The sequence below is a fragment of the Phlebotomus papatasi genome, chromosome 1 (assembly GCF_024763615.1).
Source record: "Phlebotomus papatasi isolate M1 chromosome 1, Ppap_2.1, whole genome shotgun sequence".
NCBI lineage: Eukaryota > Metazoa > Arthropoda > Insecta > Diptera > Psychodidae > Phlebotomus > Phlebotomus papatasi.
Genome location: NC_077222.1, coordinates 92,718,797 through 92,745,608, shown reverse-complemented (window position 1 = coordinate 92,745,608; position 26,812 = coordinate 92,718,797). Strand labels below are relative to the sequence as shown.

At 34.4% G+C, this 26,812-nt stretch overlaps 2 protein-coding genes and 1 non-coding gene across 3 annotated transcripts in view; all 3 read left to right on the top strand.

The window, feature by feature from the left end:
- The window catches only part of LOC129809503 (uncharacterized), a 31,561-nt gene extending 23,071 nt beyond the window's left edge, over nt 1-8,490 (top strand). Inside the window, exons 12-14 of the mRNA XM_055859360.1 lie at nt 2,216-2,546; nt 3,080-3,317; nt 8,043-8,490. Of these exons, the coding sequence (XP_055715335.1) occupies nt 2,216-2,546; nt 3,080-3,317; nt 8,043-8,389 (916 nt within the window). The 3' untranslated portion in view covers nt 8,390-8,490. The remainder of the gene's footprint in view (nt 1-2,215; nt 2,547-3,079; nt 3,318-8,042) is intronic.
- A 919-nt stretch (nt 8,491-9,409) lies between these two features.
- On the top strand, nt 9,410-9,533 carry Trnay-gua (transfer RNA tyrosine (anticodon GUA)). Its single transcript has 2 exons — nt 9,410-9,446; nt 9,498-9,533. It is a non-coding gene; the product is annotated as a tRNA-Tyr (tRNA).
- Nucleotides 9,534-21,528: 11,995 nt separating this feature from the next.
- Nucleotides 21,529-26,785, top strand: LOC129809766 (cytochrome P450 4c21-like). Its single transcript, XM_055859826.1, has 5 exons — nt 21,529-21,791; nt 21,979-22,365; nt 22,765-22,834; nt 22,897-23,468; nt 26,370-26,785. Exons 1-5 carry the CDS (start codon nt 21,638-21,640, stop codon nt 26,708-26,710), a joined length of 1,524 nt encoding a protein of 507 aa, XP_055715801.1. The 5' UTR covers nt 21,529-21,637; the 3' UTR covers nt 26,711-26,785.
- Nucleotides 26,786-26,812: the final 27 nt, after the last annotated feature.

The window sequence follows — 26,812 nt, the reverse complement described above, 5'->3', positions numbered from 1 at the left end:
TTCTTTTTAAAAAAAGCGCCCCTAGCGGTGGTTTTATGAACTTGCGATGTTAGAAGGAGAAGTGGCATTTCACGAGAGCTCTCCAAAAAGCCCTCACTTTTTAAATTCTGTCAATTAGAACCGGAGTTATGGCCATTTTAAGAAATTTTTTTTGGACCCTTATAGCTCGGGTCAGGGGAGTCGGGGGACCTTAAGTTTGGTATTGATGGAAAGCTCTAAGGCCCAGCTATAACATACTAAAATTTGAGTCCGCTGAATGCCATAGGGGCGGAGCTATTGAGAAAACAAAAAAAGGGGGGTCTTCAAAATGGCGGAAGGAGGGGTGGGGGGTGGGGGGTCAATGCACCAAGTTGCAATTTTCACCCGATATATAACCTTTGCCGAAAACCGCAAGTCGATATCTTTTTTAGTTTAGGAGCTATTAAGCTCCAAAGAGCGGCCGGCCGGCCGGGAACGTAAAATAGCCACATATATATTCGTGATCAGGAAGTGCTGAAACACATTTTGGCCAAGTTTGAGGTCGATCGGACGACATGAAATTTTGTTAGGATTATAGTAGGTGAGATTGTTAAGAATCTCACCTAATAACATTCTAGAAATGTTAATTTTATCTTGCATTATTGATCCGAAATCGGTGTAAATATTACCATTTTTAGGTGTATTAAGGGTTAAAGTTACCCTTTTTCATGTTAATTTTACCCTGAATTAGAAATGTTAGAAAGCTCAAATTATATATATTTTTTATTATTGTAGAAAAATGTAAAGAGAATATGCTGTTTTTTAGTTTGCGTGACCCACGTAACCCCTTAAGCCGATTGAAGTCGAATCAGATTTAATTCCTTTATTTCATAATATGTGAATTTGTTGAAGAAAAATTAAGTTTTCAAGAGGAGTTTATGAACTTTTACCGAAGCTCCATTAGCCTTAGTCTTACGACTTGTGAACTTCTTTGTTTAAGTTAAAAGTTTTAAATTACTTTCTCAAAACGATAAAAGTGTTTAAACTTGTCAGGAAATTGTGGAATTAATAGCAGATTAAGAGTTTTAATGTTACGGCTTTGGAGAAAAAGAAAAATATTCGGTTAGCTCAACTGTAGGGGAGGGTGGAGTCATACTGTAATTTAAATAAATACTTTGAAAAAGAATCAGGTAGGGGAAAGTACTCTCCGTTCGAACGTTCCTGCCTTCGATTAATGTGAATTTCTTTTATCCACCCTAAAACATTTATACATAATTATCACATAATTATCAATAATCGACGATGAGCTAACTAATAATTAATAGAAATGTGCAAGTCTCTTAGGAAAAATTAAAAAAAAAACTTACAGTTCGAAGGGAGAGTACTTTCCCGTATTTAAAACTTTAAAGTAAACAAGTAAAAAGTTCTGGAAAAGGAAATCCTAAGAACGAATTTATTCTTTGCTACATTAAAATAATTATATGAAACGGATTATTTTTTGTAAACATTTATTTTTTTAACTTAAAAAATATTAGTCAAAATTTTGTATTTTCTTTTTCACTAAATTGTTTTTTAATTGCTATTTCTTTTACTTACTTTACCTACTAAATGATATGTAAGGGAAAGTACTTTCCTTTCGAACGTTGATGCCCTCGAATAATGTGAATTTTCTATTACTTTTCCTAGGAGACAAACACATTTCCATTAAATATTAGTTAGCTTATCCTCAATTATTAATTATTATGTGATAATTATCTTAGTAAAAATAAAAGAAAAATCGCATTATTCAAAGGCATGAACGTTCGAAGGGAGAGTGCTCTCCCCTAAATCATTCTTTCTCACTCACTAATTAAATTTTAAACCTGCATACCTCTTTTAGCGTTTATTTGTAATTGTTGCATTTTTTTTAACAAATGTTTAGTAATTTACACTCTGTGTAATAAATCATTTTTTTACACAACTGCAATTTTAAGTAAATAATAATCTCTTTCAGCATTAGTTTAATTGTTAACATGCTTTTAAGCAGTTTAACATGAGATTCTTTCTTCCATGGATGGATTCTTAGTAATTAAATGAATTCATTTGAGTGAATTGTACTTCTATTTGTTTACCTGTGCTGCTGTAATTGCTAAAGAGCAAAGTCAGCTATTCATCCCACCTGCAATTTTATCTCGAAATCATGTCTGATGCCTGGAGCAATTGTCGACAAGGTGGTGATTGCTCCCTCACAATTATGGCTTTTCTTGTATCTCAACAGACTTTTGGAAATCATGACACATCGGATTTTCAAGCCTTGGTACCACCTCGACTGGGTATTTCGTCTCACAAAAATGTATCATGAGCAGAAGCGCTGCTCCAACATCACGTACTCCTTCATTGGGAAGATTTTGCAGAACAAGAAACGGGACATGCAGAATAAGAATCACAGGAATGCCGAACGAGAAGTTGTGACGAAGCCTGAGGATGATTTTGATGAGAAAGGCTCCTTCAAGTCACCTCAAATCTTCATTGATCAACTCCTAAAGCTCGAAGGGAGTCACTTCAATGACTGGGATATGCTCAGTGAAGCCAGTACAATTGTAGCAGCGGTAAGTCTGAGACTTTAATCCAAAAACCCCCACGACAATTGCTCTAACATTTATATTTCATTCCCCAAAAATATTTCCAATTAATTCTCGGCCCCTTTTCGTAGATTTATAGAATTTATCAGGAAAATAAATGAGGGATTCCAAGACGAACAATTAATCCCTCTTATCCGTTTGCACCCCTCACCATTTACTGTCATTCTCATTAGACCATCTCTTAGCAGTAATTTTTAATTGATTCAATTACATCCCCCTACGGAAGCTTCTCCAGGCGAGCTTTTCTAATTACCCATTGAAAGTGTCGTTTTCTTAAAATAACATTAGCAATTCTCGCCGTTCAACAAATCGACATTATTTATGTATTACTCTATGGATTAATTTAGTAGATCGCAATGAATTTTCATTTGGATGCTTGCACGACATTATATTGGATTTCTCAATTACAAATAAATAATTTATAGAAACAAGTGGCAATTGTTGCAAAAATAAATACTTGGCAAATCGATTTCCTCATATTGTATACATTGCCTTTTCAGGGATATGAAACCTCCGCTCTGATGATTGCCTACGCCATTCTAATGCTTGCCATGTACCCAGAATACCAACAGCGAGTCTTTGAAGAAGTCAAGAGCGTCTTCCCGAACAAGGACTTTGAAATAGCTTACGATGATCTCAACAAATTAGAATTCACTGAGAGAGTCATCAAGGAAACAATGAGACTCTTCCCAGCTGTTCCTGTAATGGCTAGAAATGCAACACAAACATTTGACCTCAGTAAGTTTAGATAAAACCTTCAAATTTACCCCATCATCATAATTATCATTTTCAACCGGTTATCCCTGTGGGGTCGCGAGCCTATCCAACTTCCTACTTCCAAAGGTGCTCTAAGCCAAGATCATGAATTTGATTCAGCCATCTTGTCCTAGGTCTGCCCCGACTTTAACACTAAACCTACCTACCTCTTTTGGTCGTGTTTGCTAACACGTTCGATCAAATGACAGACCCTGATAGGTAGGATACTCAACAATTTTTTTTTTGGTAAAGAGGAACAAAAATAAAATTGAAACACTGAAAAATATATTATATTTCATGCATACTTTAAGAAATTCATAAAGTTTGATAGTGACATTGTACCGTTTAAATATGTGTTAATTTTAAAAGTTTTTTATCGGTTTATTTGACCGCTTTTCTTAGGTTTAATGTTAAATAAAACTAAAAATAAAATAGAAAAAAATGAAAAATAAAATTAAAATTAAAATCGAATCTAACTAACACTTTATAACTCTTCAAATGCAAAGCAATTTCGAAGTTTAAAAAATTTCAAGGTCTTTATAAAGTTGTTCTTAAGAAAACTCTCTCATTGAATCAGTCAAATATAACCGGAATATACCTAATTCTTTTATAAAAAAACTCAACAATTTTAAGATATTAAAAGTTTTAAAAAACGTGAGTTAAATTTTTAGTTATAAATTCAAAGACCTTGAATTTTTGAGTTCAATTCTAATTTCTGTTGCACTTCACAAATTTAAATTTAAATTTTCATAACATTGAAGATAAGGAAGAGCCGGCATGCTTGAGACGCTTTTTATGTTTTCACTTTAAGGTTTTATTTCCAAAACTCAGAAAATTACTTTAAGATTTTGTATAGCGTTTAGTATATACCTGCTAGTATAGACTTTATTAAAACAACTCGATAAGTGTTTTTGTCACATTTATTTAAACAAACGAAGTATAATACACCGCGTCTCAAACTACTCGTGTCTCAAAATGCAGGCTCTCCCCTAGATTGGATTAGTTTACAGCACCCAGGCCTCCTTTTGGGCCCATTATTCATTCCCAATTAAATTAACCCCTGTTAAGGGCATGATGGTTCAAGATCAAGCCATCCCGGTTTTCGGATAAACTCCATTAAACAGAGCGGCTTTAATATTATTAGAACATTAGCATGGCGCTTCCCTAGTAGATCTTTGCTTTTAGATACAATATTAAAGACAATATAAAGGTGTTTCACATTTGTATTTCAGCTTATTTATTATGAAATATATTGCATTATTACCAAATAAAAATTAAAATTTAAAAAAAGGTTCAAAAATTTCATTCTTAATGCCTTCGGCACACCTTTCAGTTCGATATAATTTCATGAAATCAAAATTCGCGTCCCTTTCCTTCTCAAAAGGTTTGCATAAGTCTATCCCACTCTTTTGGTCGCAAAATTCGGCTGAACTGAATTTAATTTAGTGTGATGTAAAAAAGAAGAAGAAGAGTGCGAAAGAATACGATAGACGTATGCAAAGTTTTTAAGAAAAAAAACGGATATAAATTTCGATTTTACGAAATTTGCCTGATCTAAAAGCGTGTGCCGGAGCCATAGAGATTTATTTTAGAATGTAGGGATCATTTGCATTATCCAACGTTCAAGTTTTTAAAACATACAGTATACTAAACCTAGGAAAATTTTCCAAGTTAAAACTTTACAGCTGAATGTTGAATCGAGGATGATCCACCGTTTTCTAATGTTTGAACGAGAAATAGAATAAATTTAAACAGTGGATTAACGTTTAAGCCAAAAATTAGACCCCCGATTTCGGAGGTATAATTTTTGGCTTAAATATGGAATAAACCTGTCCACATCTATCCGTAAATTCTTCCCGAAAATACTGTTAAATGATACCAAATTGATATAATCTGCACTTTAGTGGATTTAATGAAAAGAAATAAGACTTTCACTCTATTTACAGCTTCTTAAAAAGCCAATTTTGCCTGAAATAAAAAGAAACATCCATCATATGCAACTTCAATGAGTCGCCACTGAAGTAGGAGTCGCGGGAATCGCGCTTCTTTGCAACCAGAAAACATGCACATTCTTTCACATCCACAATATTGATTCCTATTTTATTTTAGATAATTTTTAGCATAGTTGGTAAGTCAAGATTACCAAATAACGAGAAAAAGCCGTGGAATCTTACTAAATGGAACGAAAACATTGACGAATTGACAGTTTCTGGCATGCCAGAAATGCCAAAATATGGGGTTGCCGTGTGAAAAAAACAGCTTACGCCAAAGCACTATTACACGTTTCTGCATACGAAAAAATATTTAAACCTAGCTTAATTTTAACCCTAGACTAACGCTAATCTGGTGGTTCAACTGAAGTTATTCTTCGTTTCAATATTCAGCTGTTAGTTATTAATCAATAAACTACAGGATTTTTCACAATTGAACAATATTTAAATTTTAATCTTTCTAGATTCGTGTAATAGTTACAGATGAATTCTAATTTTCTTTCCTGAAATCGATTTTTCCTAATTTTCTAATCTTCACTTTCTCATAACTTTACGAATCTCTTACTTTCTTTAATTTCTCAAAAGCAAACTTTCAAATTGAAAAGGATCGCACATCGATAGCTCAGAATATAAAACGAATAACTCGCGAATGGCCAACTTTACAGAAAAACGTTTTCAAGTTGAAATTGTACATGCTCGCTCAGTATAGATTTTTTAAGATTTGAAACTCCTATAACTTTGGGAATAATTGACTTTCCGGTATAATTTTAGAGAGGTGTCTCCGGTGATTGCCAGTGAAAAGTTAGTTATCTTAGGGTGACTAACTTTTCACTGGCAATCACCGGAGACACCTCTCTAAAATCATTTGCGTCAGTTCATTATTGAGAAAACTAAACTGCTTTCCGGTATAATATTTGCAGGGAAGGTAGAGGATGTCAAGGAGTACCCGAAAAGCGAAAAATCGAAAAAATCGAGTTATTCGACTTATATTCTAACCTCTGAATGTTCAAATTATACCATGAAATCTTAACTAGAGTATTTAAAGGGAAATTAAGTAAATAAATATATTAGATGAGTTCATATATTCTGTCAGTAGAAGAGGTAAAAAGTTTGGAGTGGTATATCTCAGCTCCTGATGAACATAATGGGATGTGTGAACTATTGTTGGAAAGCTTGGTTCATTAGCTTTCAGAATCTGGTATATGTAATTGGCTATGGGTAAATCATGGCCATCCAGAACCATTTATGTCGAGGAAGACACATTTTGCAACGTCTTTTTTGACCATCCACTGCTGGGACCAGGAGTGACCCACGATTATCGCACAAGGACTATTTGTTAGAGGAACTCAAAGGGTATAATTTGTAGAAGAAACTTTTTTTTGGACATCTTACTTTTTTTTATTCATCGACTTTTGCAAGAATTTTAACATTTCACACGCATAGAAAAAAATGACAGAAATCCTTCTATCTCATTCTCTGGACAAACTAATGAAGATATCGACATGGAATGTTCTAAGTACTCCCCCATAAGTTGATCTAAGGAATCCAAATATCACATCAATTTCATCCCCACGTCTATCCTTCCCCTCCAGAAACCACTCTTTTAGGATTTCAGTAATTTTTTCCTTGCGTTTAACACTTCAAAATTCTTGCAAAAGTCGATGAATAAAAAAAAGTAAGATGTCCAAAAAAAAAGTTTCTTCCACAAATTATACCTTTTGAGTTCCTCTAACAAATAGTCCTTGTGCGATAATCGTGGGTCACTCCTGGTCCCAGCAGTGGATGGTCAAAAAAGACGTTGCAAAAAGTGTCTTCTTCGACATAAATGGTTCTGGATGACCATGGTTTACTCGTAGCAGACTACATATACCAGATTCTGAAAGCTAATGAACCAATCTTTCCAACAATAGTTCACCCATCCAATTATGTTCATCAGGAGCTGAGATATACCACTCCAAACTTTCGACCTCTTCTACTGACAGAATATATGAACTTATCCAATATACTAAAACTTTACTTAAATGATTTCATTTTTTTATTAAAGTAAACTGAAAATCACGAATAGCTATTGTTTCTTTTAACCTGTAATTAAGAAAAAATAAATAGAAAAACAAGTCAATAAAATTTAAGATTTAATTTTTCTAGAGCTAAAAAATATTTTTCAAAAGTGGAAAAACAAAATATTTCGCACATATTTTAAAGATTCTACAAGTAGAAATTATACTCTAGGACACTTATAAAATTACTAGTTTTATTAATTAAAATTAAAAATAATATTTTGGTTTTCTTCTTTCTTTCTTGGTCTTAAAGGGTTTCCCCTAAATTAAGAAAGCTATAAACGACCTGTTTTTCGCGATTTTTTTTTTTTGAAAAATAAAGAAACAATCAATCTTCTTGAAATTTTTGGCATATAATTTATACATATCTAAAGTACTTAAGTACATTTACTCGTAAAAAATATTAAAAAATGGCAGACTAATAAATAGTGTACTGTATAAATAGTGTAAACTTAAACATCGAACTAAAAGCTTAAAACAGTTAAGAATAAAAGTTTAGCTTGGATCTAATTAGCTTTTGATTTAAAGGCATCTTATGCAATGCAAAACCACCATATAATCGTTACACTAAACTTCTTTAAAAAGGAATCTTTTCCTAAATTAAGAAAAAACTTAATATTATACTAATCCCAGACATTCAACATTGACGTTTTTTGCAGATGGAATAACCATTCCCGCCGGTACAGCCATTGTTATTGGTACAATAACAATGCAAAGAGATGAGCAAGTTTGGGGTCCTGATGCTAAGAAGTTCAATCCCGATAAGTTTTTGCTTGAGAACTGGGAGAAACAGCATCCCTACAGCTTCATCCCCTTCAGTGCTGGCCCTAGGAATTGCATCGGCTTCAAGTACGGCATGATGTCTATGAAAACAGCCATAGCTCACACAATCCGGAACCTCAAGTTCTCCACGAAGCTGAAGCTGGAGGAGCTGCGCTTTGAAATTGATGTCACACTGAAGCTGGTCAATCAACATTTGGTAACGGTTGAAAGACGCCACGAGTAATTCCAGCATGTACCAGTACCTTTGCCCTGTTCCTTCTTCGACATTAAACTCCCCAGAAATGAGATTAACAATAAAGTGTGTTTTTTGCCAAAGGAAAAAAATTGAGTTAATTCGTGATAACGCATATTGATTATTCTTGCGGGAATGTTTCTTGGTATAGGTCAGATTAAATGACCTTCTTGAGGCTCTTGGTTGTTGGTATAAAAATACTTTGAATTACTTACGGAAAATAAAATAAAATCTCTCAACAAATAATTTAAAATGTTTGGAAAAATCCTTTTTGGTCAGTAAATAACTAAATCAAGAAAGAATAAGCCAAAAACGAAAGAATATATTTCAGTATTTTCGGATTTATGATTTCTGCTCTGTATACTGACCAAATTTAATTTTACGGACCATTTTCACTAAATCTGGTTCAGTCTAGAAATTTATTTTGTGAATTCTAGTCATTTAGCACAGTTGCTGATAAAATAAATGGGGAATTATTGACCTTGTCAACAATCAATGTCAACAATTGCCATCAATTCTGCATTCAATAACGCCAAAAGGTATGCAAGAAGCGTGAGAATTTTGAGCGGGAAAGCTGCAAGGCCAAAGTGAAAATCTTTGATGTTTCAATTGAACGGCAAAAAAATTCCCTCTTTTGAGAATACAAAAGTCTTGCGGCAAAAAGAATCATTGAATCATGAAATTAGTAGAATTTAACAGGAGAATAATCTCCGATTTCTATCCACATCTTCATTTATATGGGGAATTTTTGTGCTCTTTGTGCTGTTATCAAAATAAACTCGCTGTTGTGGTGAAAGTTCAACCGATGAACGTGATTTTGGCCGAGAAACTTTCTGGTGGGAAAAAAAGCCGAATGGTGAATTGAATTAACTTGGACAGAAAATGCGATGGAAACCACTGAAATCGCTGTGGTCAGATGCCACGCACGTCAATGGTAATTGCCGTTAGAGTGGCTATTTAAAATTGGAGCTGGTACTGACCACTCCAACTCTAGCTGCCTGGTCACCACAGCCTTCGATAGCTCAGTTGGTAGAGCGGTGGACTGTAGAGTAAAATTTCGCATGGAATGCATATGATTTCATGTGGAAAATGCCCAGAAATCCATAGGTCGCTGGTTCAAATCCGGCTCGAAGGAAGCTTTTAGTTAATTTTATTATGTTCCCGAGTTTTCTCAATTAGTTAAAAAAAAAATAGTTTTTTAGGGTTTATCAAGTTCAAGTGCAACACTGAGCACTTCCAGACTTAAGACAGTTTGCAACATACTATAAATTACTACATAAATTCTAATTTTGCGTTTTATACGAAAATGCCTTTAATCTATACCATGTGTGTTTGAATAAATTGTAATTGTGAAATGATTAATCAATTTAATGAGAAATGAAGAATCTATTTAACAAAAACTGCAAAAAATCCACCAAATGCTTTTTCAAGTGAAAGATTCAATAAGAATTAGCTCAGAGAAGGTAACCGTATACATCAAAACATTAAAGAAATGATAATTAAGCAAATTCAGCGGCATAAATTATTCAGTCAGCAACAACAAAATTGTAAAAACTGCAAATATAATTTTAACAAGGATAAATGATATATTCGCAACATGTGTAACATCATTTTGATGAAAATAATGTTAAATTGATCAGAAAACGCTTTAAGTTTGATATAGTTAGATGTCTCATAACTTCTCAATTTCCTTTTGCCAGAAATATTTTACTAATTTTTTGCATTGAAAACAATGTAACAGGTCTTTCAATAAATCCGTAGGATGAGTATGAAAAATCATTTTCAGTATAGGGTAAGTGTGCCAAATTCCGGCCAGCTTGCAATTTCGGCCACCTTTTTTGTTCCACGAATTTTCATGAATTTTTAGTTTTTACATACTCTAGAGATTATACAATGCAAAAGAATAACAAAAAATGTAGCTTCGACAAACGAGATGACGTGAAAAAGGCATTGGAAGAATTCCTGAATGACAAGGAACTATGAGAATGAAGGTGGCCGAAATAGGGCACCAAAGCTATGTCTACGTTTTTAATAATTTTAAAATGTATTAAGAATGATTTTAGAGTAAATAAAGACGATAAACTGTCTACAAGGTTCTAAGCAACACTTCTTAAGTAGAAGGAATAAAAAAATCAATTTCTATTAAAGATATTACATTTCAAACTTGAGACTTTGGCGCTTGCGTGCAACTATACCGAAATGGCACACTTACCCTAACTCTATATTAGTTATCAAAAGAAAGCCGATAGCTGTCGATATACTGTTTTTAACTCTTATCCAACTTTTTTATCCAGTTCAAAAAGAATTCCTTCGAAAATCGGCCCAAATAGGCCGTAATTTCAAATTTTAGTTCACTGGTAAAAATAAAAAAAGGATCAAATTAATCCTTTTTCAAAGGATTGATCAAACTAACATGTTCCATTATGATAAATGTGCATTCAAAGTTCGAAATTTGATCTAGGGGAAAGTGCCCATGCTTGATATCATTATTGGAAGCTTCGTAATGACTAAATTTTATATGGTTTACAATATATATGTGACTCATCGCAACCATATTTCAAAAACTATGGGAAAGTGGCCAGTTTTTAAAATATATTCTTTCCGTACAGAAGTAGATCTTGAAAAATTCGAAAATCTATTTGAAGATCCAAAAAAGAGACTTTCTTACTTATTAATACTTTCGCAAGGTGGCGTAAGTTACATCCTGTTCGAATTTCGAAGTGCTCAAGTGTCAAAATGTGTCGGTCTTCACATTGTTGTGAGGAAAAAAACTGAACAACGACGTTTACTGTTCTCGCTCCAGTATTTAATCGCTCCATAATCACTGAGCAACTCCTTTGCGACCTTTTTAATGTGATATTTGAAAAATTTTGCCCCACTTGTTCGAAAATTTATTATGAAAATTCGAAATTGAATTTGAATTCTTCGAACTTCAACGACTTTTTGTGCAAATAGAGTTCCATTTACCTTTCATCCAAGACACTATTGGAGAATCAAAATCTACTTGTGATCAGGCTCATTGCGGAGTCACGTTAATTGAGAAACATAGGAAAACAACAAATATGCGGAATTGTTATAAATGATCAACATTTTTGAACATTTTTGATTAATCAAATCACGTACTAAGATGTCACAAAACGGATATTTTATTTTTCACGAACTCTCATGAAGTTTCATCTGGGAGCATATTCATTGAAAGTGTATTCCTCAACAACTTTGTGAAAAACCACTTTTCTCTATCTTCACGTAAAATATGTTTAAATTGAGTTGGTCAATATTGATATTTCGTTTAAGAAAAATTTCATCATTTCACTATTTCTTCAATTCATGAAGAGTGTCTTATCATAAAAATTTTAGAACTCGGTCTGTTTTATATTGAAAGACATTCAATTTAAAATTTTTCTATTTAGGGGAAAGTACTCTCTCTTCGATCTTCCATGGCTGCGAATAATGTGAATTTTCTTTTATTTTTCCTAAATATTAATAATTATTTGATAATCATGTGTAGGTCTCTTAGGAAAACTTTAGTTTAATATTAACATAATTATTAATATTTGAAAAAGTAATTCACAAAAAGTAATTATTCGAAGGCATGAACGTTAGAACGGAGAGTTCGAACGAAGTAGATTTTTATCTAGTAACTTTTACATTTTTTCGCTCATTATAATTATTTCTTAAATCTTGAATTTTGTAATCTTTAGAAAAAAATCAAATTTCTAAATTAAACCATTAAACATTTAAAAAAAAAATCTCAGTGAAATAATTGTGAAGAATAATTTATACTTTTTTTTAACGATTACAATAACATAAGGTAAACAAAATCGGAAAAAAATAAGTTAAATGTGATTCCGTATGATGAATTCAATGATTTTCCCTCTGAAAATTGCTATATAGTAAGGTGGGGTAACTGGATCGCTTTCCGAAGACTGCTACTTAAACGCTTGTTTTTGGACTGATGAAATTCTTTTTTACTTCTTCTAAATCCATAGAACTATTCACTGTTTCATTCAGACACACAATATAAAAAAATTATCAAAAATATTAAAGAAAATTTATAAAATAATGATGATACTGAAATAAGTCAGCATGCACTAACTGGGTCGACTTTTCGCTACTTCACTTTTAATTAAACCTTTGGATTTAAAATACTTTTTCACAAGGGAAAAACAATAAATGTTTTCAATCATCCAGCTGTCATTAGCGAAAATATCACTGCTAGAAAATTTTTAGTGAAGAAGCCAGCTGGTACAAGATTGAAATGAATCGATTACCGTCAAGTATGTTAATCCGGACACTCACTTATTTAATAGATAAAAATATTATTTTTGCTTTTTCTCAAACTTGAATAGTTATATTACGTTTCTGTAGTGACTATATTACGGAAATAAAAATAAAAAGATTATTTTAAGTGGATTAGTCATAAAAGATCCAGATACGAAACGTCCAGATTTGCACACTTGACTATAAAAACTCAATAAAACAAACTGATATAGGGAAAGTGTGCCAAATTTCGGCATAGTTGCATATAAACACCGTAGTCCTAAGTTTGAAATGCATTATTTTTAATTCATATTAATATTTTTTGTTACTTCCTGTTCGGGAGGGTTGTGTGGAACCTTGAAAACTAGTTTATCATATTTGTTTTCTTTAAATCACTTCCTAAAATATTGAAAAATTAATAAAAATGTGGACATTGCTTTGGGTAATATTCCGGCCACTTTGAGTGAAATACCGGCCACCTTTTTTTCGACCACCTTTTGTGACGCAACGAATAGAAAATTTCAAAACGTCAAATGGAACGAGTTTAATATTTAGTTTAATACGTTTATATGACTTACAAGCCCAGAGATCTTCCGTGTAATTTGTCCTGAAGACCTGAAGAGTAGCATCTCAAATTTACCAGCAGATTCCCGTAGCAATTTGCCCTACCTGAACTCTTCCAAGGCCTTTTGCACATCATCTTTTTCATAGAAACGATGTTTTTTTTTCTCTGGACATTGTAGAATTCAGAAATTGAAAAGAAAAACACAAAATGAATAAGAAATTTGAGAAAGCAAAAGATGGTGCCGGAATAGGCAACACTACCTCACCGGAGAGACGCTCACAAAGTATATACTTTTTTACGCGAAATACAGGATCTAGCCGGAAAATTTCGCCCGAAATTTAAATATTGATTCACAATTAACATAAACAGAAACAATCTTTAATGAAAACTAATCAATTTTCATGAAAAACACCGCAGAAAACCTTTTGCACTTCACCACAAATCACAAGACAGCTAGAAACACAATCGATCTGTCACATTTTTTGCATGACCCATTCCACACTGAGTTTTTACAACGCAATTTAAATTCAAATTATACCTAAATTTTTTCGGTCTTTGTGTTAATACATCCAAAAATGATTAAATATTTAAAAGCAAATTGAATTCATTGACTATTCGAAGATTACATACATAATTTTAATTAATTCATTTGCATGGCCGAAATTACACTCAAAGTGGCCGAAATTAGAAGCTGGCCGAAATTTGGCACACTTACCCTAGGGTGAAAGGAACACCTATTGATACTTTAAGAACTCGTGTCTGGACCTACTCTGTACCATTTGGAATACGAAATTTGAACACTTATCCTTATCGAAAAACTTAGATTAATGAAAAACGCCAGTCTTTGACTCTTCGAAACTCTTCGACAACCCACAAAACTATGTTTTTTTTCTTAAAATTGGCCGATATCATATCCATCATCATCGTTATCATTTTCAACCGTTTATGCCTATTGGTGTCACGAGCCCATAACATCCAGTTTAGCATCCCACGCCTGTCGATCCTCAGTCACTTCAGAAAAATATTCGGGTTCGATCCTAAGGTGCTCCAAGGTAAGATCCTGAATTTGATTCAGCCTAGGCCTGCTCTCGAGATCGACGCCTCCTCACAACCTCGTGGCAGACCTATAGTTTATTAGTGAATTTAAATTAATTTAGTTTACTATATTATCGATTGAAAATATGTTTACTGAATGTAATTAAATAAATGACTTCTTAATCATCTAAATGATTTTTATTTAGAAATTAATTTCTTTCCGGATGAGCTCAAAAGCTGGAGAAAAACCCACAATATGCTTGTAATTAAGAAGCATGGGACAGAATAAAAAAAAACTAGTGTTGAACAAACATTGATGTAGTGTTTAATTAATTTGTGAAGAGCTGATATTTGCATTTGAACTCTGTGTCCCTCTCAACTCAATGTGACAGCTCCTTGAATTTCATGAGACCACTCCGCAGAGAGCTTTCCTTTTGCTTCATGTCTCAAGAGCTTTCAGCAATTTTTTCACATTTTCCAACCACAACAATTGCAGAGATTTTCTGTTTTGCAGGAGAAATTTCTTTGAGGAAAATACGAAATTGCCCCAAATTTTTTAAAGTGACAAATACATCAGCAAATATTTGATGCTTTTGTGTACATATTTTTTTGGCAATATCTTTGGCAAATTCTGAAGATTTGGAAAATAAACAAGATCATAAAAGAGTGTGAATGAGAGAGAAAAAGCATTGTGGTTTGCATGTGGCTTTTGAATCTTCCCATAAGCTAATTAAGTAAGATGTTCAGGTGACTTCTGCACTAAACCTAAAGATATCTTTACAAATTCTAAAGCTTGAATCTTCTTTAGTGACTTGTGGCATCTCTTTGACCTTTCTCGGATACACAAAGTTTCACCACAAATCTCTATTCTTTCCCTTCGAAGAAGAGAACTCTGACTTTTGACCACTAATTTCTATGGCTTTTAATAGTCATACGAACTTATCTTGAATTATATTGTTATGTCTCAAACACGTACCTATTTTTCTGTGACTCAATCCGACACTCATTTCAGACAATAAGATGTAATAATACTTTAAGAAAAAAACTGATTATATGTAGCTCAAAATGCGTAATAGGATTTCGCAATAGGTAATATCAATATTTGAAGACACCTTAAAAAGAAGTGGTCAACAGTACTTGAGGAATTACATACGTCAACAGAATAAAAAATTCTCAAGATTTCCTATTTTTTGCCTCATATGGAACCGAATTGCCCTCAACCAAGCTTTCCCTTTCTTCCAAGTGTATTCTTCTCAGCCACAGACTTTAAGCATCGTTTGCATAAGAGTTTGTTGCGACAAAAGTAAAAGAAAAAAACGTCTCATATAAAGTAACGAAGATTTTCTTGGATGAAAAATGATGCTGAACAAATATTTAAGATCTCGCGACACTTTCTGCTGCTTGTTCAATAATTATTTTTGAACTTGAGTCTGGTGAAGCCACAGAAAGACACAGAAAATCCGTTAAGCTTCGCAAAAGCTCTCCCCCTGAATTATGCTGGGTTTCATTAGTAGAATAAATCTTTTGGATAAATAACATTAATGTTGAAAATTTGTTTTGTTAAGCAACATGTTTTTCTCCTCCCCTCCCTTAGTCACATTTTCCAATACGTCAAAGATTCTTCAAATATTTAGTCTAACCAATTCTCCGAAGGTCCGCCTGACTTAAACATGCTCATCTTTGTCTAACACAAAATAAAAAAGAAATAATAGAAGACCTCACCCTTCAAAAAGTCACGTTTTGCTGTCTTTTTGGAACTTCCGAAAAGCACAGTAATGGAGCTTTTTCAATATTCTCTTGCGCGCTACCGAGGAAAATGGAAATTCTTCCGTGACAGAGTACCAATTAATCTTCATTTGTGCATCAACAATGAACGTGTCACGGAGACACAAATCACTCAAATAGCGGGAAGTAGAAAAAAGATAGAAAAGCATATGAAAAGAGCTTGATGAGATTTTCCCATAAAAAGCCCATAACCGCAGAACTTTTGTACATGCGAAATAAAAATTGTCGTCAATGTTGTTGTGGACAAACGATCGTCATCCGGACAAAGAGCACCTTTGAGGGTCTCCTATGGCGAAGGTGTGAAGAGGTACAAATTTGCATTTACTGGACGCTGAACAACGATACTCCCTCCAGACCATCAGATCGATATGCACATATTTGCTCAACCTGATGATTCTAATTTGTGCCCATCAGGGGATTACCATCTGAATTTTGGAGTGACTAAATTAAAATTAGAATTTTGCGCTAATTAGAAAAGCTTAGGGTGGAATTACACTGACAGTAAAATGCTCACCGTATTTCGTTTATTTACGCATTTTCATTGCAATTTTTACGCAAATTCTCTATTACCGTATTACCTTATCTCATACTCGGTGGCACTAAGTAAAAATAATATAAGAAAATTGAAGAAATAAAACGTAAATTCAATAAACGGTGAGCAAAAAAATAACTCTTAAGATTAATCTTAAGATCTCTTAACCTCTTAAGATTAATTTCTCTTACAGTTTTTTTGCTCACCGTTTATCGAATTTTTGTTTTATTTCTTCAATTTTCTTATATTATTTTCACCTAGTGCTACCGAGTATGAGATAAGGTAATACGGTAATGGAAAATTTGCGTAATAATTGCAATAAAAATGCGTAAATTAACGAAATACGGTGAGGCTACGGCGAGAATTTTATTGTCAATGTGATTTCGCCCTTAAATTAACATAACAACGATAAATCACGGATTAAGGTTTTTTACATAAATTTAATTTTTGCCAAATTTTACGAGTTATATCTTCTTGAGGATCAGTCTGATCCTATTTAGGCCTTAAAAAACTGTTTTATACGAGCACAACAATCAACTTAATAACACATATGTGTTAAGGCCCAAATAGACTCAGACTGATCCTCAAGAATATTTAGCCTGTATAATTTATTTTTTGACAATAATCCGGTGATCGTCGGATGAGAAATTTCAGCCCAGAATAAAAAAAACTCTTCTTCCCAAAGCTTTCAGTGCCCTACGCACCTTCTTCAGTGGTCGAAAATGTCAGGTTTCTGGGGATTTTTCGACCACTGAAGAAGGTGCGTAGGGCACCGAAATCTTTGGGAAGAAGAGTTTTTTATTCTGGGCTGAAATTTCCCATCCGATGATCACCGGATTATTGTCAAAAAATTGTTACGTCAGTTCCTTACCCTGTACCAATAAAGGATCATCAGTTAGAGGTCCTCTGCATGAATTTCCTTTACTTGATCCTTTATTATCGATTTTTAAGAGCTAAATATTCTCAAGGATCAGCCTGGGTCTTGGGCCTTTACTCACACGAAGTATATGGCCAAATTCTAAAACACAGGGAGAACACCTCCTTCCAGATACGTCAGTGGTGTTTCTCTTTTCAGAGACAAAAAACAAATACAAGACTCTTCGTCAAAGCTTTGAGCCCTACAGTTCGCTTTCCTCAGTAGTGGTCAAATTGTGATATTGTCTATCAAAAATGTCTCTACTACATCCATTACTCCTACTGAGGGTACACAGGGAATTTCGGGGTTTTTCTGCGGAAGAACTGTATTGGAAATTGGTAAGAAGCCAATGTCCAGTGCAGTACTCCTGAAAAAAGTCCCAAAATTCTCTGTGTACCCTCAGTAGGAGTATTCACAATTTTACTATTGAGGAAGGCACACTACAGCGCCGAAAGCTTTGGCAAAGAATCTTGTATTTATCTTGTCCCTGAAAAGAGAAACACCACTGCCGCGTAAGTGATCTTCTCCCTGATTTCTAGAATTCTACACAACGTCAGTTATCGTTAGAAAAAATTGCCAAATGTAAAATTTCTTAGAGCACTGGCTAACTTCGTACTGAGCACTGTCAAGTATCCTCTAAGGGCTGTATGTCTATAAAAGCAGGTCTACAACAGTTTCGAATCTTAATATAAATTTAATTTGGAAGCTAACTTGTAAAAAAACCGAAGGATTTTTAATTTTGGAAAGGGTTTGGAACGTAGGAGGTCCGTGGTGCAATCGGTAAGAGCGTTCGGATCTTGGGCGGTGTGACCCCTGACACAGTTCTGAGTTCGAGACCCGCCAGGTTAAAATTATTGAATCGTCCGAGGGGACATATTTATGTGGGAATGAATTTGGAATTTGGAATGATTCCACTGGGAACGTAGTAGCCGATCAGTAGAACAAATAGTATTATAGAGTTCTGTTCAAGGGAGGAGACGTGATGAAGTTGCATAGTACTGAATTAAACCATTTATTAAATTAAAAGGAGAGTTTTCCCTCGATATCCCCCTTTCCCAAATCCTACATGGGGGCTCAACCGGGATGGGGGTAGAATATTGCTGGGAAAAATAAAAAAGGCGTGGAATTTTGAGGAGGCCGATATAAAAAAATGAGTGGAGAAAAACGATGAAAAATTAATGAAAAGACGTGATATGAAGTAGAAGACGTAAAAAGAACAATTATAGGTGAAAAGACGGTGCAAAAGCACAAGAAGTGAGAACGAAGAGTTACGAAGACGAAAGACGGCAACTGCTGAAGAGTTACAAGAAGACGAAAGACGGTAACTGCTAAAGAGTTGCAAGAAGACGAAAGACGGCAACTGCTGTAGAGTTACAAGAAGACGAAAAACCGTAACTGCGGAAGAGTTACGAAGACGAAAGACGGCAACTGCCAAAGAGTTGCAAGAAGACGAAAGACGGTATCTGCTGAAGAGGTACAAGAAGACGAAGGATAGTAACTGCAAAAGAGTTACAAGAACACGAAATACGATAACTGTAGAACGAATGACGAAAGATGAGAAGCTTTAAGGAATTGGTTACTTGCCTTACCAAGTGTGGACTTGTGAAAGAATGTGAGAAGAGAAATTTGCCTTGCAATGGGAAGAAAAAGGATCTTGCACGACGAATTGTGCAATACGACGAATTATTGGACTTTTTGACGAAGAAAGGACTTATCAATCAATGCGTGAAGAGAAATTTGTCTTGTCATGGAAAAGAAGAAGAGCTTGCACTGCGCATTGTGCAACATGATGAAGCTTTAATTGATTTCCAGAAGAGTGAACTAAAAATCAATGAAGAAAAGGGTGTCTCAAGGATGCTTCAAGTGTTGGTTCAGGACAAGGATGGAGACGAAACTCCAAATATGGAAAATACGAAGGAAGATGATGACAATTGGATTATGCAGATTCGATGTGACGAATATGAGAGTGATAAGGAGAAATTGGTTGATGAAGCTAAAGATGTCTACAACGAGTGTGAAGATGAAACTAATAAGACGGAAATGACGAAAAAAGATGACTCTGAAGATGAGAATTGGATCAAACTGATACCATGCGAAGAATATGAGTCTGAAGTAGTGGAAAAATTACATGCAGAAGTTGAAGACGAGATCGCCTCATGTTCACCAACGAAGACGAGATCAAGAAAAAGAAGATGCGAGCGTAAGGACATCTCAAAGAAGATACAGCTGAAGACGAAACAGCGAAAGAATGGAGAAACTTTGAATATTTCAAGAAGGAAGGACACAAGACGAGTAATCTACCGAAAGGACACAAGACTGTTAAACATTACCAAAATGGACAGAAGACGAAAGAAGAAGTGGGGAGTGATCTTTTCATGCTTGGGAATTGCTGTAACACCATGCAACGCTGGAGACTCGATGATTGCTTATGATGATGATAAAAGTTTAATGAGGATTGACTCTGAAGTTGTCCGGGGGTCAACTTATTGTCAGGAAGGGCCGTGTGGGAATGAATTTGGAATTTGGAATGATTCCACTGGGAACGTAGTAGCCGATCAGTAGAACAAATAGTATTATAGAGTTCTGTTCAAGGGAGGAGACGTGATGAAGTTGCATAGTACTGAATTAAACCATTTATTAAATTTAAAGGAGAGTTTTCCCTCGATATCCCCCTTTCCCAAATCCTACATTTATCTGAAAATTTATCTTATATTTATTTGAAAATCGAATAAAAATTATGTTTTGAAGTTGGCGCACGATCCATACTATTAGGTCATGCGTAGGGGATACCGGGGCAGAATTATCCACTTATAGTTTGCATTCGAAGGAATATTCCTCAAATTTCGTCAAAAATTTCCTGAGGAAAATGGCGGCCCATAAAACCTTCAGGGTTAAGCAGAAATTGGCTAAGAAGCTGAAGCAAAACAGACCCATCCCACATTGGATTTTATCGTTCATAGAAGCGCAAAATACACCGAATCAGACTCTGTTTGACTTTCCAAGGTTAGATGTAAGACTTATCATTGATTATGTTTCTCAGTTTAATTTTAATTGTTGGTTTTCAGTCCGTAAAAAGTGTCTCGTCGTTAAGGGTTAACATGCTGTTTTCGATGACACTGCACGTCTAGATCCAGGTTATTTTTTTCTTATAATTTGATGACAAAAACAATTCCCATGGATAAAAAAAAGTAGTATCACTTTTCATCTCATATATAAATTATTAAATATTGTTGCTTACTCTTAATGTAAAACATGTTCCTCATGCGCGAAAATGATAGTGATTTTTTCCATTATATGCGCTCATTGTGACAAGTATAATGTTTTGAAAATTGTGATACAAATTGCCTTTCACTATAATTAGCAAATATATTTGTTTTTTTACAAATGGTATACATAACATTACTTTTTGCAAAGAAATATTATTGCAAAGAGCTCTAAAGAGGCAAATCAAAAAAAAAGAAAAAGAAAAAAGTTTAAAGATGTTAAAAAAAAACGATGTTAAAAAAACAATTAGACTGAACTAAAATTAGATTATCGGTAAATTTATTAATATATTTTTACATTTATATTTACTTTTTATTTATTTTTTCGATTTTTTTCGAACTATGATTACTCAAAACTTTTCCTGACTTGTGACCTTGAAAAACCATTTGAAGGAATTATTCAAGGTCATCCTTAAAAACTCATAAAATATTTTAGAACCATATTTAAGTGTTAGGAAAAAAATATGAAGATCAACTAGAAATTGAGGTCTCTCGAAATCCTTAAGTCGCTGTCCCTAACCGTCTAGCCTAAAGCGCTGATGGACGGACGAACAATTTGGACAAGCGGGGACAAACAAATTAAAGCCAATTTTTTTGAAATCGTTAAATTTTTTGCTTCAGAAAATGTATCTTACAATTTATTAAACTTCTGCAAAACATTGTACATGTACTGAAGTAATGCTGATCCTCTAAGCTTAAACTTCTCCCACCTTTTGAAATTTGGGATGTTAGTGCGCGGGAAATAACCGATGCCACCTTATAAATTCCCAGGAAATTGGGCGGCGAATTCATTAGTATCGCGATCGATCTTAGGATCGCACAAAGATCTCTTGACTAATTAGAAATCAGTGAAGTGTTTTAGTGTTAAAATATTTAGTGCAAAATGATCGGTTTAATTGGAATTGCCACCCTCATCACGCTTCTCTACTACATCTGGACACGAAGGGATGTCTATAGGTTAACATGGAAACTTCCTGGACCAATTCCATTCCCATTCATTGGGGCTGGTTGGCTGGTCCTGGGCAAGAGTCACGAAGGTACGGACACAAAAGACTCTCAAAACTCCTAAAAGAGTGCAAAATATTCGTGGTTGTGCGCATTAGCACCTTTTGTTATTGCTCATCATTATGTGTTTGTGAAGATTGTTTGCTTTATGATGAAATAATTATTGAGTGTTATTGTAATTAGTGATAATGGTGACATCATGTGTGGAATCTTTTACAGAGTACCTGCAAATGGTGGAGAAAATGTTCCAGAAATACTCCTCCTTCCATCACTTTTGGCTTGGACCTAGGCTGTACTTGCTCGTGAGCGATCCCAAGCTCATTCAAACCATCCTGTTTTCCCAGGAAGCTCTAAATCGGGATGATGTGTATGATTTTGTGAGCCTTCTGGGCGATGGTGGAGGCCTTTTGACCCTTAAAGGTCAAGAATGGAAGAATCACAGGAAAAACCTCAATCCCTGCTTCAGCCTGAAAATTCTACAGAGCTACATGCCCATCTTCAATGAACAAGCTGGGATCATGATGAAAAACATGAGTGCCAAACTGAATAAGGGATCATTTAATTTTTACGAATTTATGGATGCTTGCACATTGGATATGATCTGCCGTAAGTAACGAATCGATCAATATTTGATGAACTAATGGTCAGAAAAAAATTCAGAGAAAACCTCTCCAAAACCACAAATTCGGCGTACTAAAGACAATTCCGTTTCATTTTATTTTCTCACATCAGATATATTAACGCTTTTTTACTTAATTGTTTAAATATTTAAAAAAGAAAATATTTATCGACCATTAACACTTAATAATTTGTTTTTTATCTTAATTCGCGGAGACATTAGTTTAATAAATTGTTGCAAGAGTTACAAATTGAGCACGAAGAGACGAGATGATTAATGACTTCCATTTACATTGTTAAAGGCTCTAAGTGATCACACGAGTGACTATCATGAAGATCACTGAAGATTACTGAAGATCATGGTTGAGAAATTTTTTTTTCTTCCAGAAACCACTCTTGGAACAGAGATGAACATCCAAAAAGGACAGAATCAGGACTATCTCTACGCCTGTAATAAGTAATGATCGCTGATTTTGATCAAGAGAAGATCATTCCTAAAAAAAAACTTATCTTCCGCAGTTTGTTCGAACTGATCACCATCAGAATCTTCAGGCCATGGTTCCATTCAGATTTCCTGTACAAGTTCAGCCATTTGCACAAGACGACAGAGAAACTACGCAAGATCACTTCAGAATTCGTGGAAAAAGTAATCAAGAGCAAGACAAGTGCCACTGAAGATGCAAAAGAGCGTGGTATGATGAAGGTGGAGCGTCAGGTGTCGGAAGATGAGTTGACCTCGTACAAAAAGCCGCAGATCTTCATCGATCAAATAATGGATATGTTCAATGAGGGAAAACTCGTCACCCGGGATGATCTCAAAGCTCATGTGGGTACAAATATTGCTACTGGATTTGAGACTTCAGCCCTCATCAGTAGCTACTGTGTCCTGATGCTGGCCATGCATCCCAATATCCAGCAGAAAGTCTACGAGGAGATTGAGAGTATTTTCGGGAAGAATTGTCGAGAACCTGTTGTTGAGTATGAGCACTTCAATCGCCTTGAATATCTTGACAGGGCCCTCAAAGAAACCCTAAGGCTCTTCCCAGTTGTCCCGTATTTTGCTCGGAAAGTCAGCAAGGATTTCCATCTAGGTGAGTGTTGATCGTGAATGGCGATCGTGATCGTAATTTTCAGCTTTGCTTTGTGTGGTTTAGATGGCAGCAAATACCTTGTTGTTCACTCTTAATAATTGGCAAATATTTGAATTGCGCTACAACAAACGCTGATAATTCAGATGAATGATCATGAGCAGTTTGTTTGAAAAAGGCATCCCGTGAATTTATTGAGCAAACTAGCAAATAAAGAAAAGTTATTTTTACGTATAGTTTGTACCCGTGTAGAGCATTTTCATTGATAAAATTTGCTAAACTTATCAAAAAAAAGACTGATCATTAAGCAATTAAAATCACCGTGGATCTTCCGGTTTGTCTTCTTAAAAATATTTTTAAAAAAAAATTCTTTTTAAAATAGATTACCCCGAAATTTTAATACATGGTAGGGTATGACAGGGTAATTTTGGATTATGTCTTATTTGGGACTTTGAGATATCCTAACAGATTTATACAGCGAAAGGAAAAAACAACGAAGAGAAGTACCTACTCTCGAATGTAAAGCCTTGCACATCTTCGTGGTTTCCTTTTTCTCTTTGACCATCTAAAATAGTGAAAAAATCTTAGAATTCCAAAATAGAAATGATTCCGAATTACCCCATCATACCGTAGAACCATAAAGCTTTTGATTAAGGCAGTGATATCATTCTTTAAGTCCTAGTCAAACCTAACAAAAATAGAGTGTGAAAAATTTCGTAAAATATTCCGTATCATAGAACCATCTTTACCAATTGGACCCAATTCAAACTCAATCGAAATTTCAAATTCAAATCGAAATTCGAAAAATACAATCAAATGAATCCCAATTTATCCAAGTCGGTTTTAAAATTTGAAATTAGTTTTCAACCTATAACCTTATGGCTCTGGCACACCTTTTAGATCAGAAAATTTTCATGAAATCAAAATTCACATCCCTTTCCTTCTCACATGTTTTGCATATGTCTATCTCATTTTTTTCGCATTTCAAATTCGATTGGGCTAAATTGAAATTGGAATGATGTTTAAAAGACGAAAAAGAGTACGGAAGAATAAAATAGACATATGTAAAGCATGTGAGAAAGAAAAGAATTCGAATTTCGACTTTATGAAATTCTCCTGATCTAAATGCTGGAGCCATTAGAATTCATTTAGATTCCGTATTATATCTGCCTGGATATTATCGAAAACATATACGAAAATTAATAAAATTGTTTAGATCTATATTCGAGCCAATTCAAAAATTAAGGTAATTATAAAATTATAAAGATAAAGATCAAATTGTAAAATTTTGTAGGGGAAACGGAGAAGATCCGTTTGTCCGGTCTATACGGTCAATGGTAAAATTATACAGAATAGGATATTCTTGTCAGATGTAGTAAAAATATTGAGCAAACCAGGGGCCCATCAAACCTAATAAAAAGTGAAGATATTTTTCACTTTTCCTTGTAAAAATTTTGCAGATATTGCACCGCGACTTAAACAAATTTCCTCGTAGTTCTTGTATTATTTCGGCGAGCATTATGAAATATGTATTTTAAGATAGCTTTTAATGCACGATTTCGAAATATATCAGATTGAAAAGTCAATTCTCTTTAGGAAAAAACATGCCAATAGTCTTCAATCTTCAGTGCATCTATGCAAGAACGTATGGAAAAAATGAAATGTCGAGAGGCCCATAGAGCAAACCAATATTTAAGACAACAAAAATCCCCTATTCACTGAAATAATTATCAGTATAATCATAATCAAAACCTTTTTTTTATAAATTATATGCAAATTATTACTTATTGGCTAAGTCACAAAAAATATTGATTAACAAGTTTCTCTTCTGAAGACGGCAAATAAAATCTAAATGAGAAATATTTGATTAACTTGATTTTTTTTACAATGATTTTCCTAGAATCCAGTTTCATAAGCATTTTTCGAAAATATCTTTTAACTCATTTCGCCCTATTTTGGAAGGTGTTCTAATCTGACTTGAAATAAATTTCGTCATGGCAATAAGGTTCTCAAATTCTGAAGAGCGTATTTCCAAACCGGTTTGGCTGAATTATGACTTACTTGAAAAATCTTTTAATTCCGGATAAATCTGTACCGGGTCCAACCGGTAGAGTTATCCGGAATTAAGCTATAATTTATTCTTAATACAAAAACCAATTGAATTTGTAGAACAAACCAAATTTTATGATGATTCATTGAACGATTCAAATCAGTTGTTGTGCGTACTTAATCAAGTACGAAAAATAATTTTTTAAGCAGAAGAGCATGGGACTTACTCATTAAAGCAGAGGTGTGCAAAAACCGTTGAAACCGAATTACCCAGCGAGCACCAAATGCTAACCGATTGCAATTCAGCTGAAAACATATGTATTTTCAGCTGTATTCTGCTAACCTTGAAACAAAATTGGCGATTCAGTGCCATTTCCATATATTTGGTTAGCACTTTTTGTTCGACAACTGCTGATAAGTCAGCAAATTTTTGCTAGTCGATTCAGCAAAAATATGCTGAAAACGCTACTTTTTTCAGCTAAGTGTGCTCGCTGGGTAATGTCAAAATAAGTTTGTATAGTAGCGTTTTGACCATTGACGTACATGTTTCATTTGACGTTTATTCGGATTCAACGGTTCTTGCACGCCTCTGCATTAAAGCATCCGGTGAATTCATGTTGAATCTCCCTCCCTTTCTACGATCATTCCACAATGATGGCATAAGCCCACTACTTTATCCCTTGGTGTCATTATTCAACCAATTAGCAAGTTCTTACTAAACTTTCGCACATCTGAGTAAATATTTGCTTCCCAACTAAGACCTATACCTATCCCAGATTGATAAATTCAGTCGCTTTTGTGTGAAAATTGCTGAAGAGGCGCCAAGATCACCTATTCCCTCTGTCTCTCTTTCAGCTGGCCACAAAATCCCAGTTGGTGTGAGAATTATGATCAGCATGATCACAGTGCATCACGATAAAGAAATCTGGGGTCCGGATGCTGAGAAATTCAATCCTGATAATTTTCTTCCTGAGAAAATTCAGACTCGGCATCCATACAGCTACTTCCCGTTCGGAGGTGGCATTCGGAACTGCATCGGGATGAAGTACAGTCTGATGTCCATGAAGACTATGATCATCCACTTACTGTGCAACTATCGTCTGAACACAGAACTGAGAATGGAAGATCTACGCACGAAGATCGACGTGACGTTGAAATTGATCAATAAGCACATGGTGTCCATCGAGGTACGCTAGCCTAAGAACTCATTAACTTATTAGATTTTGTATTTCTAGAGTGTTAAGTAAAGAAAAGCTCAAGATTGTTTTTCACTGGTTAAATCTTTTATTTTTGTGTGA